General features: G+C 38.1%; 2 protein-coding genes and 1 long non-coding RNA gene across 13 annotated transcripts in view; all 3 read right to left on the reverse strand.

Annotated features, from left to right (window-relative positions):
• Window positions 1-11,859, reverse strand: part of sash1b (SAM and SH3 domain containing 1b) — a 121,091-nt gene extending 109,232 nt beyond the window's left edge. Inside the window, exons 1-2 of the mRNA XM_056256012.1 lie at window positions 11,478-11,859; window positions 10,790-11,379 (exon numbers count right to left, since the gene is read on the reverse strand). Coding sequence (XP_056111987.1) covers window positions 10,790-11,290 — 501 coding nt within the window. The 5' untranslated portion in view covers window positions 11,291-11,379; window positions 11,478-11,859. The remainder of the gene's footprint in view (window positions 1-10,789; window positions 11,380-11,477) is intronic.
• A 2,486-nt stretch (window positions 11,860-14,345) lies between these two features.
• On the reverse strand, window positions 14,346-15,141 carry LOC130088974 (uncharacterized). The gene is made up of 2 exons (XR_008807518.1): window positions 14,961-15,141; window positions 14,346-14,926 (listed from the first exon to the last, which is right to left on the reverse strand). It is a non-coding gene; the product is annotated as an uncharacterized LOC130088974 (long non-coding RNA).
• A 596-nt stretch (window positions 15,142-15,737) lies between these two features.
• Window positions 15,738-19,322, reverse strand: part of stxbp5b (syntaxin binding protein 5b (tomosyn)) — a 51,925-nt gene continuing 48,340 nt past the window's right edge. For all 11 annotated transcript variants that reach the window (XM_056256019.1, XM_056256018.1, XM_056256017.1 and 8 more), the window contains 2 exons: window positions 17,846-18,066; window positions 15,738-16,453 (listed from right to left, as the gene is read on the reverse strand). In XM_056256019.1, the coding sequence (XP_056111994.1) occupies window positions 16,412-16,453; window positions 17,846-18,066 (263 nt within the window). In that variant the 3' untranslated portion in view covers window positions 15,738-16,411. The remainder of the gene's footprint in view (window positions 16,454-17,845; window positions 18,067-19,322) is intronic.

Consider the following 19,322-nt stretch of genomic DNA (forward strand, 5'->3'; position numbering starts at 1 on the left):
GAATGCGTCTCAGACCACCTCCTGAAGTGGTTTAAGTGATCAGATTTAAATCTGTCTCAAAAGAGCTTCGGAGGGCAATTTTGCGCCACTGCGCAGTGGATAAGACACATGCCTTTGGTGTCAGAGACCTGGGTTCGAATCCACTGTGAGACACCAATGTGTCCCTGAGCAAGACACTTAACCCCTAGTTGCTCCAGAGGCGTGCGACCTCTGACATATATAGCAATTGTAAGTCGCTTTGGATAAAAGCGTCAGCTAAATGAATAAATGTAAATGTAACAATTTACACCTGGTCTTTTCACGATCGGATAGCTATCCGATCAGAGAAAACGCGTGAAGTGGCCAGGTGTAAACAGGCTCAGAGAAGCCTAACATACGGAACTGGTTATGTAATGGAAACGTAAAAATGTATCAGTTTACAAAACGTGCACAACAGTAAAAGTATTTTGAGATCATAATATAGTATTGTGCAAGGAACCACGCAAAAATAAGTCTTTATTAATCAAATAATCTGCCCCTGTAATCATAATTTGTCTTCATTTCAGCTGGAAAGTGCGTTGAATTGAATGTATAGGTATGTTTTTGGGGTTTTGCAGAAATGTAGGTATAGGCACGGTTTTCCAATGAGCCAGGGTTGTCATTTTAAAGGCAACATGGACATCAGAAACCACTGCTGATGATGCAACAAAGTTGACCAATGGGAGTTCAGAAAGCGGAGGTCATCTGATGATAACAGTTATTATAGTCAAGTAGGAATGCCAATGGTTGCATTTGAAACTAATAGCCTAACTTATTCTGGCAAACAAAATCAAATGCAAATCAGTTTTGCAGAGGCATGTTTATTTGATATCACTCTGCTTTCACATGCATCAGGAAACAAATGTATTCTTTGGACCACTGACAATACTGTTGAGACTCGATTCAACTATACCGCACAAGGAAAGATGACTGGCTTCTACTTCACACCATCTTAAGACTTAAGAAAAACAGCTCTATAATGTCCAATCAGACGTCTAAGTGGGTCTAAAGAGCTGCTGTTGTTGTAAGGCCATAAGTTCATGTGAAATAACGCTCATATTGGGTGGTAATCCTTCAAAATCCATTAATCTTAAAGCGTTCGGGTCACAGCTGTGAGTTTGGATCACCCCTCACCCCCGGGTCACCCAGAGATCACAACGCACCTCCATTCAGAGAAGCAAGAAAAAACATTTATTTGAGCTCAGAAATTAAGGAGTGAATTTAATTCTGTAGTACAATGTGGGACGAGTTAAGTGCCAACTAAAGGGTAAGGGCTTGGTAAAAAAAAAAAAAAAAAACACTTAAATACAAAATCTTTTAAGCTGATGTCCCTCCATACAGTGTTTCTGTCAGACTTGTTCAGAAAACACATCTTTGATGCCCACTCCGCTCCGCTCTGTCCCAGCTTAAACCTGACAGGAGAACAGATTTACTCTGATTTAAAAACAGCAAAGACTCCAAAACATGATGTAGTTTGTCCTGAAAGGACGGGCCATTCGAGGAAACTTCTAAAATGCCTCTGCGCCCGCTGCCAGACAGAAACCTGAGAAGAAATGTTAAAAAATCACAAAAACCCTTTGCTCAGATCTAATAAAAGGTCAGCGGTGACTCATGAAATGCTTTCTAGAATGCTGCACTTTACAGATTGTGCATGAATCTTTCATGAACATTATCCAGTGGAGAATCAGTGAACTTCTGTTCTCTCCGTCCAATGAAAATGCAGATCTGCATGGAAGTCAACTGGCATAATATTAAAAATCACTCCAAAATCAAAGTCATCAGTTACTCACCCTGTGTTATTGGAAAACTTTGCAATTCATTGTGGAACACAAAATAAGCAAATCAAGTTGCATTTAATAACATTAACTGTCAGTCAAGCTCCAAAATGCCACTTCTATGATGAACAGAACTAAATGCAACTCATATTCAATGAAAATCTTGACAATATAAGTAGATGATGATTGATGAGGAATTGTTTGTGTTTTACAACCTCAAATGACCTACATAAATTGAAAAACAAAAACTGAACCAATAAAGTCCAGCTGTATTTTTTCTACGGAGCCCCTAAAGGGACATGGAGAAGAAAACAAAATGAGATGGGAGGAAAAATGATTTGTCGATGCTTTTGCGTTCTCTCGCAAATGTTTAGCATTCCCCCGAGAAACCTTGCTTTCGCTCACAAAGAAAAGGTTTTGCGAGGGAATGCAAAGTTTCTCGGAGGAAAGCAAAACATTTGCGAGAGAACGCAAAAGCATTGACTTATTATTTTTCCTCCCATTTAATTTTTTCCCCACCATTTCCCTTTAGGGGCTCCGTATTTTTCCCCTTAGAGAATATCCCGTTTACTTCACAAATCAGTCTCATTGAAGATTTGTTGGGCAGTAAAAACTCATTTAAATGTGTAAAACGGTTCCTAAATGTTTTATGGTAGGAAAATTGATGCCTTAAACTCGTTTTAAGCCCCTTAGTTAGGCGTTTCGTAACACGGCTCACATATGATGTACAAAAACGATTTAGCAACAGCCCACATGGATCCGAAAACGAGGTCTGAAAAGCCAAAACAACAAAGCTCCAAAACACAGCTTAACCAGATTAGTGGCTTTGTCAGAAAATATAGTTTCAACAATAGCTCAGAAGGCAAAACAGTACGTCAACAAGCCGGGCGATTTGAAGAGATATTAATATCAAAGGTGAGGGATGAGTTATGATGAAGTGCAATAGGGTTGGGTGCGAGTTCAACCTGAGCAATTTCCTAAAGCATAGTTGCATAACATCACTTCAACGTCAAGTTAAAAGCGTGCCATGTAGAATAAAAATCAGGACGCTGCTTTGTAATGTAAAGAGACAGACTCCTTCTGACTCATGAAGCCAGAAAGAATATGCAATTGATGCCTTGATCCCTCTTGCCACATGCCACAAGGACCTGCTCACCCTGACCAGACAGGATTCATCCGTTATGACACGCGCTTCGGTTACACAAGCTTTTTTTGGAAAGACAAGTTTGGAAAAGAGCGTTTCATCTAAGCATATGCCAGCAAAGCACCTGCATTCGTAATGCAGGTCAGACAGAATACGAGCAGCGTTAACAATCAAGTTCCCACTGCCAAGACATGGAATACATTAGCGATTCCCAAACTGTGGTCCGCGGACCACTAGTGGTCCGTGAGGGTACTGCAGGTGGTCTGTGAAAAGGCAAAATAAAATAATTTTTTTTACCTTCATTTTACCAGGAAATTCCCATAAAAAAAGTAAAACGATTATGTAGGCCTATATTTATATAAAATGTAAATTAAATTGTCAAGTTATTGTGTGATTACTAAAATAGGCTAGTGGCGCTCGGCTGTGACGTTCAAGCTCAGTGTCGTCAGAACCACAACATGGATCGGTGGATAGCAACAGGTTAGGTGAGCATTTATTTAGTTGTTTGCTTTTAATATAGGCCTATATTAGACAGACGATACAAAGAGGAAGGGAAAGATGTGGAGGGTGACAAAGGAGGATATTACGTTCATATTGGGCTGGCAAATAGACTCCAATGGCTTTTCCTTTTGCCAACTTTCTTTTATTTTTAACCTGGAGTAACGTTAGGCCTACTACGTTTTCATTAAATGTGTATAGGGCAGAGGCAAATATGTTCTCATTATCACATCACATGCATAGCCTTTATAGGCAGTTTAGGCCTATATGAAACGAAAATGTTTATAAATGGAATGAATAAGGCCTGTTATTATTTTAATTTCCAGTTAATGTTAGTTTCTTGATCTTGTGTTTCTGAAATATTTTGCGGATGTGCTGTTAAGTGGACAAACTCAAGCCTACTTTTTGAGGACTTACGTTAATAATCCCCTAAAATCGCCAAAGGTTTTGAAATGCTGACTATATCCAAGTGTTCTTATTACTGTATAGATTTTATAGCCTACTCCATTGCTATGGAAATAAGCCTGTTGTTCAAATGAACCGGATTATGCCCTCGGGCGCTTGAGTAAATAAATAAATAAAATATGTGGCAGCCGTTGTGTGCAGTAAACTGTCTTTAACAAGCTTGTTGTACTGATGTGATGACAAGTTATAGTTTTAGTGCTAGTTAGCCTATTTAGAGGTGTGGATTAATTCAGGTAGGACTGTGTAGACATTTTATTATATGTATTATGAGGTGGTCCGCGAAAATTCTTGATTACAAATAGTGGTCCACACACACCAAAAGTTTGAAAACCCCTGGAATACATGATCTACTTCGCCAGACACAAATGTTGAGGTATAGTTCATTTAAAAAGTGATTCTACTCACTTTGGCCCTGTTTACAACTGTTAAGGTTTGGCCCTGTTTACAACTGATAAGGTTTGGCCCTGTTTACAACTGTTAAGGTTTGGCCCTGTTTACAACTGATAAGGTTTGGCCCTGTTTACAACTGGTAAGGTTTGGCCCTGTTTACAACTGTTAAGGTTTGGCCCTGTTTACAACTGATAAGGTTTGGCCCTGTTTACACTGGTAAGGTTTGGCCCTGTTTACAACTGGTATTAAGGTGCGTTTTGGTCGATCGGATCACAAGTGGTTGGCGCTAAATACCGGTGTAAACAGGGTCTAAAATATTTTCCACTTTAGACCACTTCCAGGGGTAGTCGAAAACACATTCGACTGAATTTCTTTCGTAGTGTAGACGCTCATGTGGTCAAAACATGGTTGAACAGCCACAAAAGACGCCTACTGACTTGATGCTTAAACATTATGGGAAGCACACTAGCCAGATGGGATTTAAACTCTGTCGACTGAAGACCAAAATTTAGTTTGAAGATGAAAAACGTACCAAGCACAATGTTCTCTCACCATTCCTGACTTCTAACACGCATTCGCCACGTTCGCAGTGATCTTGCGGCTTTCAGAGCAAAAAAAACCCGAAAGCTGCTGCTCTCTGTAAGTTTTTCTGTTGTCTCCTTTCACGTTCATATGTATATTGCACGAGCTTGTTTCATCCATTACATCGAATGATCTGAAAAAGCCCATATATTTTCCTGCCTTTAGACCCTACCCTCGAAGAAATCAGGACAGAAGTGGTTGAAAGTGGACAAAAGAGACAGATTCAAATACCAGGTGTAAACGGGTGTTTCTCCCTCATCTACTTGTGATCCGATCGACTGAAATACCAGGTGTAAACAGGGTCTTTATCACTCCATAGAATACTAAAAGAGAATTTTTTGAGAAATTTCACTCACACTCACCACATCTGTCAAATAAAAAAAAAAATGGACCATAAAATATCATATGACTCGTGCACTACCCAAATAGCTTTGTTTGAGGACTTTTAAATGACCTCTAAAGACAAATTTTAACCATGGACACAAATAAGATTTCAGAGCTTTGGCGAAGAAGAAGATTGTCACATTACGGTAACTATGAACTGTTGTTGTAAAAAGATCTGCAAGAATATTCTTCAAAAGAAAAAAAATCCATTTCCATTTTGAGTTTCCACAACTAGAGTAAGTAAATCATTTTGGGGTGAACTATTTAAGCCCTAAATGGGATGTTAACAAATTCTTCTCAGTCCACAGGTATGCTTTAGAAAAAGTCTGGAAAACCACAAATACATGTTTAAAACAAGCTTGCTCAAGCGCACTACATTGCTAGTTGCAGCATAAATGCGTCTCAATTTGCAAGACAATTTGGGAGGCAGCAGTTCGCATACTGTGAAACCAAGGAAGCAAGTGAAAACATTTGAAAAGTGGGCCACTCTTTACAAATGCAAATGGAAGTAATGATAATGAGGACTTTGGCATCACATGAGACATTAAATGGCTCTCTAAGCTCAAAGCATGATGAAGCCATCTGTCACCAGAGACTCGTCGCAGATAAATGCGCTGATAAGATAGCAGAATGGAAACACGACTCGGACGAGAACAGAAGCGGCGGAGGAGTCCAGTGACAGAGGCATGACAACCAACCGTTCGAGAGCCGCACTGCTACAGGTTGATATACTCCGCTGAATGGTGCACTGTTTAAATCCCAGTCTGCTAATGAAGACTGTTTATCATATGAAGGGAAAATGTGGACTGTAATCAAATGAATGTATTACAATTATTTTAGAAACGTTACTTATAAAATGTGGGACTCTCTGGTGGAAATAATGCAAAAAACAATGGTTATCATTCAGGATTTTGTGTGTGAAATCTGCGAACCAATGTCTTCACGCGACAAATCCTGATTCATCAATACGTTTCATTCAAAATGTTATTACAAATGAGTGATTTTTTTTTAGGAACAACTGAAACCACACGTATGCAAAAAAAATGCACATACTCAGGGTGGTCTTATAAACGTGTTAAGATGAAATTTTATACATAAATATTTTATCTTAAATATAATTCATCATTATATATATATATAAAATGATGAATTATATTTAAGATATATATATACATATATATACACACACTGCCCGCTCAAAAAAAAAAGTCACTGTTTGGGCTTAAATAGACAAATGCTTAAGGTTGTGTTCACACTTATAGTTCACTTCGCTTGGTTCATTTGGTCCAGAACGTTCGTTATAGTCTTGGGGCCGGTTGCACCAGCTGTGCGTAAGTTACAACTTAAGCCCAATTTATACTTCTGCGTCGAACTCACGCCGTAGCTACGTCGTAGGCTGTGTGTAGCGCACGTACCCTTCGGCGTACCCTGACGTGCACCTCTCCAAAAATGTAACAACGCGTCAATTCTACGCGTACCGCAAGCGCTGTGATTGGTCTGCTAGAACCGCTCCCCGGCTTTTACATGCTCCCTCTGCATGTGTAATTGCGCGTCAACGCGGACAACGACGCAGAAGTATAAATGAAAACCAACGCGTAGTCTATAGCGTAGAAGCTCCGGCGTAGGTCCAACGCAGAAGTATAAATCAGCCTTTATAGCCCAATTTTTACTTCTGCGTTGACCTCCCGCCGTAGCTACGTCGTAGGCTGTGTGTAGCGCGCGTACCCTTCGGCGTACCCTGACGTGCACCTCTCCAAAAATTTAACAACGCGTCAATTCTACGCGGACGCAAGCGCTGTGATTGGTCTGCTAGAACCACTCCCTCGGGTTTCAGAAGCGCAAATCTGACGTCAAACACAGCGGATAACGGCGCACACTCTGACGTCGCAAGGCAAAAACCCCGGTTTCACTGTCTACACAACAACACTGTAACTGGCGTTTCTGAAAACCCCTGCCAGGGTGAGGATTTTCAGAAACGCCGGTTACAGTGTTGTCGTGTAGACAGTGAAACCGAGGTTTTTGCCTTGCGACGTCAGAGTGTGCGCCGTTATCCGCTGTGTTTGACGTCAGATTTGCGCTTCTGATTGACCAACGTGGCTTTACGGTTGAGGTTTATATCGCCGCCTGCTGGCGTGGCATGCTCTTGACCGCGCTTGATTGCGTGTTTTTGCGTTTTCATGTAGACGGAGACCGAGCATGTGTGGACAGGATTTTTTTTAAAACGCTGTAGGAAAAACTCCGGTTATAAAAAGTGCCTTGTCCGTGTGGACAAGGCACTTACGCACTACTAAATATTTTTACGTTGCACTATTAAACTTAGTTTAAACGTAACTCTACATTCCAACTAAATATTTACGGCAGCCTCCGATCGGGAGTAACGGTTGGAATAAAATATCAGACAGACTGAACTGCATCAATAAGCTCTTCTTTTACCTGGCAGACTTCAATTCTTTAGACATATATGATGATGCTGACATTTACACTCGCTTACATTTTAAGAGAGAGAACATTATGTGAAAAGATTAGGCCTACTTTGTTAGCAGCTCTTTAACACGAACCCGTCCTAAACAGCGCCGCTGTGTGCATCGGTCCATGTTGTGCATGTCAAATATCAGTCATAATCAATAAACGTAATTCCTTGTTTTTTGTATCAATATTTATTTATTGATCCTTATTCATTTCATTTCAAATACAGTTTCTGAATGTTATTTATATATAAAAACACTTATGTTATTCATGATCAAGTATCGTATTAAATGGAAACTTATTTTTACCGTTAGTAACGTGAGGGAAAAGAAGTTGGAATGAAGGATAAACTGAAATTCACGGCATTTCAACACAACTTCTGCTCACGTATTTGAAGGCTGCTATTGGTTCATCGAGGCTAAACGTCATATTACGCGACTACGCATTACTTTACGGAGAGTTTACGACCTACTAGCTACGTTCTACCTTACGAACAAATGGTGCAACGGAATAAAGTACAGAGTTAGTTACAAGCTAGCTAGTAGTTGCTAAGCCTCTAGTGTGGACTTTACGTTACAATTCAAGAAAGAACTTACGAACGGCTGGTGCAACCCTACCCTGGTCCGCTTAGAGTTCAGATTGGCCTTTTTATCACCAAACCTAAAGCAGGGATATGTTCACAACCTGATTGGTCGGCTTTTATGGTGTACTGCCTATTTTTGGTTTGTTTACATGTCTCTGGTCCATGTTGGCGTTCATATTTCATTGGAACCGCACCAGTTAATTTGGAAGCGGGCCGAGACCCATCTTTTCAGCGATCTCGGTCCACTTGTTTGGTGCGCACCAGGGTTCAGATGCCAGTGTTCACACTTGTTCACACTAACAGAGCAATCGCACCAGGGTTCGTTTTAATCCACCCAAACATGCCAAGTGTGAACACACCCTAAGAGTCTATGATTGGATCATTGTTGCAGTGATTATTATGTTTCTAGCATGTTATATGTTTGGCAACAGTTCTTCTAACCCTATTTGATGGAGTGTGTAGCTTCTCATTTCTTAAACAACCATGTAGGAAAACAAATCATGGCCATATTCCAGGAGGACAATGATTCATCCGACTCAAACTGTGAAAGAATGGTTGGGAGGAGCATAGCATTATTTTCACTCACGAATTGGCAACTCTGAGTCCAGACCTTAAATTCGTTGAAAGTCTTTGGGATGTGCTGGAGGAGACTTTACAGAGTCTGTAATCTGGATCTGTATTAAAAGTGTTTATTGCATTTGAACTTGTTTTGAGGATGGCACACTTAGAATTGGAATTTGCATCTTGTCAGGTGAGAACGCGTCTTTAGAAAGTGGCGTGTTTGCTGAGAGTGACGAAAGGAAAAGGTGTGCAGAAAAGGCCTAATATGGACATGGTTTGGATCCGATTTATGCAAATTACTGACCTTGGCACGCAGTCGCTCATTTAGAATACTCCAAATTATTTAATGTTCGAACATGTGCGTGCACAAGTTTTGGTGAGATGTTCTCCTGTGCGTATAAATACAGATAATTCACATAATGTTTAGTGAATGAGACCCATTTTCTCAATCTGTGTTTTGTCTTGTTTTCCAGTAAAAACATCAAAATTGTATACAATAAAAAGTCTAGCCTGCGAAGAACATACCTTGAGTTAAGTTTCATTTTTATTGTTTCAAGCATGGATATCACTAAATTGTTAGAATGATGTAAAAACAAGAAAAAAAAATACTTCCTAAAAGGTTAAAAAAATTTAATTAGGAATAAATTTTTATGATAAACAAATGTTAATATGCTATTTTCCTTTTACACTATACATCTAGTTAAGGATGTTTATTTTTTCTTTTAAAAAAAAGCCAAATAAACTGTGAATCTTTAAAATGATCAAACATTAAGCATTTTTTTTGCGCTTTATACATTTTAATCATGCACAATAAAATCATATGAATGAACATCGCTTCTATAAAATCCCATCCTGAATCTGATCATGGAAAAAAACAAAGTGTAATTACAAGTGAAATGTTTCTAAAACCTTAAACGTGCTTTGCATTAGCCTGCCTATTATTTAAAAGCTCTTAACCATCCGATGATGTTAACTGTACAGTAAATAACTCTTTTAATAGCACTCGGTGTAGATAATGGATTACAGTCCTTGTTCTCTGGGTTATCGATTAGAGCCGAGACTCGCCTGCTCTCAAAGCCCTGGAGTGCACTAATGAATAATGACTTCAATTAAGGTTGTCTAATAATCCAACGTCTCCGGCTGGATAAAATGATCCGTCTTGGGAAGCATCAAACATGCCACAACATGGAACTACAATACTACACTAGACCAACAAGATGCTAGTAAAAAAGATTGATTACTCAGTAGTTTTAATTAAACAAAATGTCCCATTCATCTCTCTACACCTCAATTGTACGCACACTTCTTTATCATATTACATAGGCCTACTGCTTTTTTTTTGGATTGAGATCAACCTATATAAGCAATCTATCCACCCAAGACAATGTGATGATAACTAGTTAAACTATACCATGGCATGTTCACTGTGCTGCCACTCCAAGCAACAATATTTTAAGCATGGGTCAAAAAAAAGAACTGGGCATTCAGCCTAGAGTCTGCCAAATGTTCTAGAGAATCTGGAGTAAATATTATAAGGTAATTCAGCATTTCAGTTCAAAAATTGTGCGTATATCCTATTTGCTATCATAAATGTCAACCATTGAAAGAAAACCCAATATCGGTCAACCATTAATGCACAAATAAATATAATAATAGATGACATTTACAAGGCCTTTTGCACAACTTCCCTTGGATGTTCATTACCCCAAAAACGAACGACTAAACACACACACACACACACACACACACACACACACACACACACACACACACACACACACCAGGTGGGTAAATTTCAAGCCAACGGGTAACCTTTCAAGGAAGGAATGAAATGTCAGTATCTCTGCTGCAAAACAAAGAGATTGTGCAAACATTTTCAGGTGATGTGAGAGGAACAATAATGACGTAAAGGTTAGCACTCACTTTGTATGAGTAGGGCATTTTGCTCAGGTCTATTCCATCCTTCACCAGCTTATCCCTTATCATTATCTTCAGCTTGAGTTTAGGATACACCACCGGCTCCTTGTGGTTCTCTAGTGCTTTGATTTCATTGGAGAGTCCAATCCTGGGACTGTCCCAGGTAGAATTGACCCATGACTTGGTGCATTTCTGTTTGCACTCACTAATTTGAGGTGTGTTCGGGTATGTGCCATGTGGAAGGGGTTCCAGTGTGAAATACAGTCCTGGTGCCACCTTCTTGTCCTCATCTCGGAGTCTCTCCACGGCCCGGAGGACCTTTTCCCGGTGGTGTGGTGTGATGACACCGATGGCATCCAGGTCAGGGTCTCCTATCTGTTTGCACACCTCCAGGTCATCATACCCATTATCAACAAAGGACTCCACATACTGACACAGCTGGAGGGTTTTCAGCCACTCATAGACGATAGTGGGTCCGTTGTTCATCATTCCCAAATCACTGGACATTCCCAAAGTCCATGTGATACATTCTTCACATCTTCAGTGCTGTATGTCAATCCATCATTAGTAAACAAGACTTTCCAGTGCTGAATTCACTATCAAAAGGCAGAAAAAGCTATTACATTCCCACAAACAGATGAAGAAATACGCATATGCATCTATGTAAACAAAGTTTAAAGTGCATCAAATTTACCTCAATACCTTGATAACTTGCCCTGTCATATCGGACATTAAATGAATACAAGGTTTGGCGTACGAAAATGGTGAAAATCTCGTCGTAAAAGTGTATATATATTTCATAACATATGCGATCTTCTTGGAGTCTCACAGCTTGTAAGTTGGTGATGGACGCTTGTTTCCTTTCAGCAGATTCACTTTGGACCTTAGAGCATCAGATCATCACTGTCTGAAACGCCGTTCGTATCCAGTGTCAGTGAGAGTCGCTTTTTTCCGCGCGTCGGTTTCATTTCCATTGATCGGATCCTTAAATAAACATAGAAAAAGGAAAACAAAGGAGAAGCGGCTGCTGCTGAGCACCGTTCCAGGCAGACTGAGAGAGTTTAAGTAATTCAACGGAGCGCTAGACGCCAAATTGAAGTTTCCCTCCCCTTGATGCGCCTTTCGTAGTTGCTCTGGTTGATTTTGGATCCCCCTGCAGGCCGTATGAGAAACTGCAGCGCTATCAGACCATCAGTCCAACGGAGGAGGTCAAAGTTTAATGGCTGACAAAAAAAGCCAGTTTTTATGAACAGACCATTATCAGTCGCCCAATTTCGCCAAATGGTCTAATAGCCTATTAAGGAACACACAGGCAGATTTTGACAGTTTTATCTGCAATTTTATACACACATTTTATTGTTTAAATAGGCCATAGGCTATTCGTATTTTTTTACTCAGATAAGTCATGGTAGCAATTTGAGTTTGAACAAAAGGAGTTTGTTAATTTTTTTGTTAAATCAATGATTTAACACATACCCGGTACTGTATATACATATATATATATATATATGTGTGTGTGTGTATATTTAAATTATATATATATATATATATATATATATATATATATATATATATATATATATATATACACACACACACACACACACACATATTATACAAACAAACTTTTGTGTTAGATGCAAATCATCACGAGTAATCGATTTGACAGCACTAATATATATATATATGCACACACACATACACAATATATTTTTATATATATATATAGGCCTATATGTTTCTAGTTTCTATTCAGATTATACATTTATTTCTTATATGTATTTTAAAGGTGTAAAATATATGTGTAATCAACTAGTTTTAAAACTGTGACATCTAGTGGCCAGAGTATGCAAAATGAAGTGTGGAATCAAAACGGCAAAAATAAACCTTTCTATTACATTTATTTTCCATTGCACAGTTATGTCTATAAACATGTTTCCTAAATTGTTATGTGGCAGCAGATTAAGACAAACATTCATGTGAAAGTCTGATTAATAAAACTGTACAAGAACTCGGCTATGATGAGAGAACCTCATGGAGAATCAAACCCAAGAACTTTAGAACCGAGCCTTACCCAGGATAGTGCTTCAGGAGCTCAGCCAGGCATATTCAAATGATGTTCATGGAAACTCAAAGAACAATGCTGTGAGCATACTATAGAAAGAAAAAAAAAGAATAATCTCGCCTTCATAATAACCAATAAAAGAGAGTAAATATATCTCACTAGCAGGACTAAAGAAAAAAAGCCAAAATATAATGTATATGGATGTTTCAAGTTTGTAAACACGATAACATGCTGCCTTTTGTGCAAGAGAAATCAGAGGACAAACGGTACAGAGATGGCCAATGATTTCAGATTCTTTAGGTCGTCTTTCCTTCTTTAAGCAGATGGCTCACCATAAAAGGTTTCATGTTTGATTCAGTGAGAATATATACATAACCAGTTTATTTAGTATCTTAAAATGTGCCCTTTCATTCCAAATAATAGAAAAAAAATATATTTTTTTAAATATCTGAAATTATATATATATATATATATATATATATATATATATATATATATATATATATTAGGGCTGTCAAATGATTAATCACATCCAAAATAAAAAGTTTTTTTACATAATATATGTGGGTGCATTGTGTATAATTATTTTATATATATAAATACACACACATGCTTGTATATATTTAAGAAATATTTTCATGTATATACTGTATATAGATTTATATATAATTTATATTATATATAAATATAAATATTTTATATATAAATTATATTTTTTTCTTAAATATACATGCATGTGTGTGTATTTATATATATACAAAATAATTATACACAGTGCACCCACATATATTATGTAAAAAAAACTTTTATTTTGGATGTGATTAATCGTGATTAATCATTTGACAGCCCTAATATATATATATCAAAATAGAATATCATTAAACTGGCAATGAGGACAAATCTGAGAGTGTGAGCCACCTCATTTACACTTATCATCTGTCTTAGTTTGGTCCTTCTTGAAGAAAATAAAGAACAATACCAACTACAAAAATATTAAAAATAATAAAATGGCTCGGATGTCATTATAATATTAAACATAGCGCAAGACCACACAACCGCTAGCAAAGAAAAATATGAAGCAGCTCAAGTTGGATTAGATTTTCAGTTGGTCAACATTGAAAATGGCTATTTTGGTAGATATTTACACAAACACCATGGCAACTGGTTTGCCATATATGTATGTGTGTGTGTGTGTGTGTGTGTGTGTCATGACACTTATGTTTTAAATTATAAGGAACATTCTCTCTTCTCAGTGAGAAAAACTTCCACAGCAAAGCAACTCTTTGGGGTCTAGTCGGATCACTTTGACTGCGTCGTCAGCACTCTCAAGTTTGTCTTCAGAAGTATTCATATTTACAACATTTGGCAGCAATGTGACAATAACAAAACAGAAGGAAAATAACAAGCGTCGACAGATTTGACAGACGCCCCGAATTCAACACAAATAGCAGCGATTTCTTGCACCTCATAAATAAGAAAACACACTTAAAGAAAACATATGCTTTCAAATATATTGAATCTTTAGTTTATATATAAAGTGAGCATACACATACTCTTGCATACATGTATGTTCACGAACACACACGTATACGCAGACGAGTCGAGGTTAGCATATTCATGGGTCGCAAAGCAAAGGCAGAAGGTAACCCCCTCTCATGTCCGAGGGGTGCTGCTGATCGAGAGTATGGAGTTGCATTGAACATTTAGTGGTCACTTCCACTGCAGCAACAAACACAGAGATAGATATATTCACCTCTCTGTGAGGATGACAAACTCATGCATTAGTCCATCCAAAAGGCTTCTTAGAAAATACACGGATAGTACTTCGGATGAGGAGGTCACCCGGTACTGTACTGAGTCCCCCATACGCCGTGAGATTCCTTGCATCGTGGGAAATGGGGAAGAGGAACCTGTTTTTGCATATGAAGATTCAGTACTCTCGTCCGTAGGAGGGTTTCTGACATGTCAATCATCACAAGGCACATAATTCAAGATCATGCCTCACACTTCCCGACTCTCGCTCGCGTTCCTTCGCGACAAAAATAACCCGCTCCTTTAGAACAAAAATAATTGACGCTCTTCGGATCTCTGTTTCGTATATAACCAGCAAACATTCAGCAGTTATTCACACAGGTGTAAACGGTTGAGAGCATGTCGGGGTCACATTTCACCACCAAAAAATCTGAAAAATACTATATTAGACTTAGTTTACAGAAAATGAAGCCTTTTTTTTGGTGCACATTTTCATGACAAAATTAGCCACATTTTTATTCTGTAGAGCAAAAAAGGTTAAAAAAAATACTTTTACGCCGTATTTGTGTTGTTTCAATTTTTGCTGATTTAAATTTAAATGTATTGCCTTTAAAACACAATGGAAAAAAAACCTAAATAAATATTTAGTCTTTTTAATTCTGGGGTGAAATATGAGCCAGACATGTTTCTGTGAGATTCACCTACGCGTTCTTTACATCTTTATACATTTAAAATGAACATCGTTCTCCAGTGTCAGCATAGCGTATAGTATACATCAAAGTCAGAGCTCTTCCCTAAAAGCTCTTTTGAGACCTGATCAGTGTAAACCAATACGTCCTTTAGACGAAAGAACCAACAATATGATGCATGATCAGATCAGCTTCACTGCCCGGGCCTGTCTGCAATTTCATATGGCAAAATAATCACATGATATGTGGTAAATACAGCAACTTCCAGCCCTTTAGAGGTGAAATTAAATGGTACTTCATCACACCTTATGTAAGACAATCCGGCCTTTTCCATAGCTAACATGATTACTGAGTGAATCTCATGAAATTAAGATTACGTTTCACCCCAAAATCAAAATAAACAAGAAATGTTTTGCTTAAAGAACACACCTGCCTCCTTAAAATGCAAAATATAGATTTTGGGGTGAAATAGTATAGGTGAAGTATTTGTTTTCATGAGATTCACTCTAATTCGTAAAAACAAGAAAAAGCACTAATTTCCTAAATTAAATCACTAGACATGCAATCTTTTCTTGCTCTAGTGACAGATTATCAGAAGCATTAAGCTTGGCAATGCAGACATTAGACCTCCTTCTGTCAGTTGTATGTCCCTCTGACCCATTTCATTCGCCTTAAATAATTGATTTTCCCAAAATGTCCCACAATCCTTTTTTGTAGTTTCTTTGCAGATAGAATGGCAGTGAAAATGACAGCGTGGCGGATGAAGGTATGAGACAGGGGGCAGCACCAGCGACGGACCCCCTCTCCCAACTCCAAGACAAGATACACGGAGAGGAAAACTCAACTGCCACTGAGAAGGGAAGGAAATCCCGCCCTGATGCGTTTCGCCTGTCCCATTCCTTCCCCTCCTGTCTCCTCTTGTCTTTCCGCAGCTCCTCAGCTCGAGGCAATGCCGCGTGACGAGAGTGGCAGTCTCTGGACATCACAGAGAGAGAGAGAGAGAGAGAGAGAGAGAGAGAGAGAGAGAGAGAGAGAGAGATACAGGAAGAGAAGGAAGAAACGGAGGAGAGATGATGGATCTGCTGTCTTCAAAGGAAGGTCCGCTGACTCCCTGGAGGGACCTCAGAGCTGGTACCATTTCTTATCCTTGTATTTCAGCATTATCTGGTGAAGAAAGACAGATGGTTTACCCTCTATGAAACAAATTATCCAACACAAATATCGTTTGGCATCTCAAAACCTAGTGCCAACCAACCTACTCAATATCAATACACAACGAAAGCAAATATCAGTCCCAGCAGGAGCTTTTCAGATTTTTGAGACCTAAAATCTCTAGAAATGGTGGTGGTATCTGCAGCATTTTTGTGTTTCTTGTTTTGCAGTGAAAACCCACCAATAATCATGATGTATTTAGTTTCAGTGAGAGTACAATTACGTTAACACTTAATTACTCAAATCGTGGTTCTGGTCTCACATGCATTAATTACATAAATAATTCAAGTTGAAATAAACAAAAATGTATTTGAAAGAAAAAAGCATCTAAAAGACATAGCAATACATGGTTCAATGACTCACTGATGACAATTAAAATAATGTATTTTTCAGGGGTTGATTCGACACGCAATGTTGCAATGCTGAGAAAACACTCCTTAAAATTGAAATGATTTCTGTAAATCCAGTGGTCAAATGTTGTGGCCTCTCAATGTTCCATGTAATTACAGCCACCTGACTAGTGGCTGGTCTAATATAAGCAATAGGCTTTTTAAAAAAAAAATTTATAAACATTTTCATGTCCATATATTCATTCAAATTTGAGGGACATAAACTAATTTAATGGTTTTACACATGTATCACAAGAAATTGTATGTTATGTCAAAGAGAATATAAAAAATGTATATAAAATGTAAATACTAATACTTCAATTTAATAAATACTAATACTTACTAATTGCTAATTGATGAATATATATGTAACCTTTGATTAAAGTTGAGAAAACATGACTGTGAACATGGGAATTTGCTTTTGAATTAGTAAAAATTTCAAATCAATGATTCTTAGGTACAAGTCATTATGACTTTTTGTTATTAGGGGTACATCTATGCATAAATAAACCATGTGGCATGAAAGTTGATTAACATTTTATGTAAAATATGCAGTACTGTTGTTTAATGGGGATATAAACTCCACCAAACTGCAGCTTTTGGAAGGGAACAGGTTTAAATGGCAATAGGCAAGTGTATGTCGTGAAGAACGATTGGGAGATATCGTTCAATATTAAATATTACCCTGTCTGTCGCTCAAATGAGCCTTGTGACAGAAATGTTCTTTCCTTTTAAAACACTTGTATAAAACTAGGTGTCCTGGTGCTTCGCATAGGTGCAAACCACAACTGAATTCACTGCAATGCAGTGGCAGGTAATATTTGAGCTAATATTGCTTTCCCCCCTTTCAGGTTAACATTTTTTTGCAGAACAATTGCTGAAACAGGACAAAAAAATGTAAGCTTGCTTGATTTTGCATGAAATTTGCATGTTGAATCACAAGTGATCATCTCACATCATGTGCGTGTTTGGAGAAGGAGTCTGCGCTGGACATCATGGCTGCTGTCCTCTCCTCCAGCTCGCCTAGTTTCTGCCCTCTCTCATCCAGAGCTATCCTTGCCCGTGCCAACTCTCCCACCACACCAGACGCGGCCCCCTTCATGCCCTCCATGCCACCTGGACCTGGGATGTGCTGCGCCAGGCTGCGTGAAGCCTTCCCAGCAGTCACCTCTCCAACTGTAGACCAGAACAAAACGAGAGATCTTCAAACTAGGCAAATTTCTGACCGTATCAGTTTTAAAGTATGAAAAGACACACCTAAAATTAGTATTTGCCAAAGAAGGGTTTTTATTACAACAATGCTGAAATTGTTATTATTATAAATTGTTCTTGTCACATACATATGATGTAATGTAGTGAAATGTTTTTCTTAGTTCCTCATCTCAGAAACAGAACCAACAAGGAATTATGGACATACACACATAATAAAAAATGACATATAATAAAATATCAAGAAATGCTTGAATAAAATAGAAAAATGAATATAGGATATAGTAGGGGAAAAAATACAGGAGAATAAAAAAAAAAATCTGCATTACATTAATGAGAATTTGGAGTGAAATCTGCTTAATTGCCATGGAAATAATGTCACAATAAAAAAAAATATATATATTATTGTGCCTAAAAACACAATCCTAAAATAGGTTTCATTTGAGTTTGGGATGAAATATGGCCGGACATCTTTTTGTGAGAATCATTATATATTGTTCTTCTCTACACTCTTAAAAAAGGTTATTCTTTTTGCCATCAATGTTCCTTTCACACAATAAATATGGTAAATTATCATAATATTACCAGATCGACTTTTCAGGTAAATACACACTTGAGCTGCTCACACAAGCAACAGTGTTCTGTCTTTTTACCATTAAGATTCAATTCACACATCAGAACCAAAATTCTGGTAAACTGTTTGATGTCAATCAATAGAAATGAGCTTTAAACGCTGCACAGTTTTCTTCATCCGCAAAATGAGAAGCGCTTTAGATTCACAGTCCAATCTGACATTTGACTTCTGAATGGCAGGCATAAGGGGCTGATCGTACAGAACATGATTTTGTTTTGTCAATGTTTGGAGCGACTGACGTGTCCATAAACACCATTGATCCTCACAAACTTCTACAAGTAAGCTTCTTCGGCGAACATGCGTTATGAAACGGATTAATTTGATTAATTTTGACAACTACGCAAATATATTGAACTGTTCATACAGAAATAAGATGTATAGCGATCAGTGAGCCGAGAGCACACATATATGGTTTGTTTGCGCATCAGTAATGATGGACCCGCACATGCCTAGTTCGAGGTCATCGTCATCCATCAACACTTTATTAGCGACACTGGTTTTCATTATCCAACTGAGAGATGTAATTTGCGTATCCTAAATTCATGAAGCGGTTGTGTGTTTTGAACCGCAGTTCAGTCTGTATTTCTCA

Source organism: Rhinichthys klamathensis, unplaced genomic scaffold, assembly GCF_029890125.1.
Source record: "Rhinichthys klamathensis goyatoka isolate OS25496 unplaced genomic scaffold, OSU_Roscu_1.1 h1tg000123l_1, whole genome shotgun sequence".
Lineage (NCBI taxonomy): Eukaryota > Metazoa > Chordata > Actinopteri > Cypriniformes > Leuciscidae > Rhinichthys > Rhinichthys klamathensis.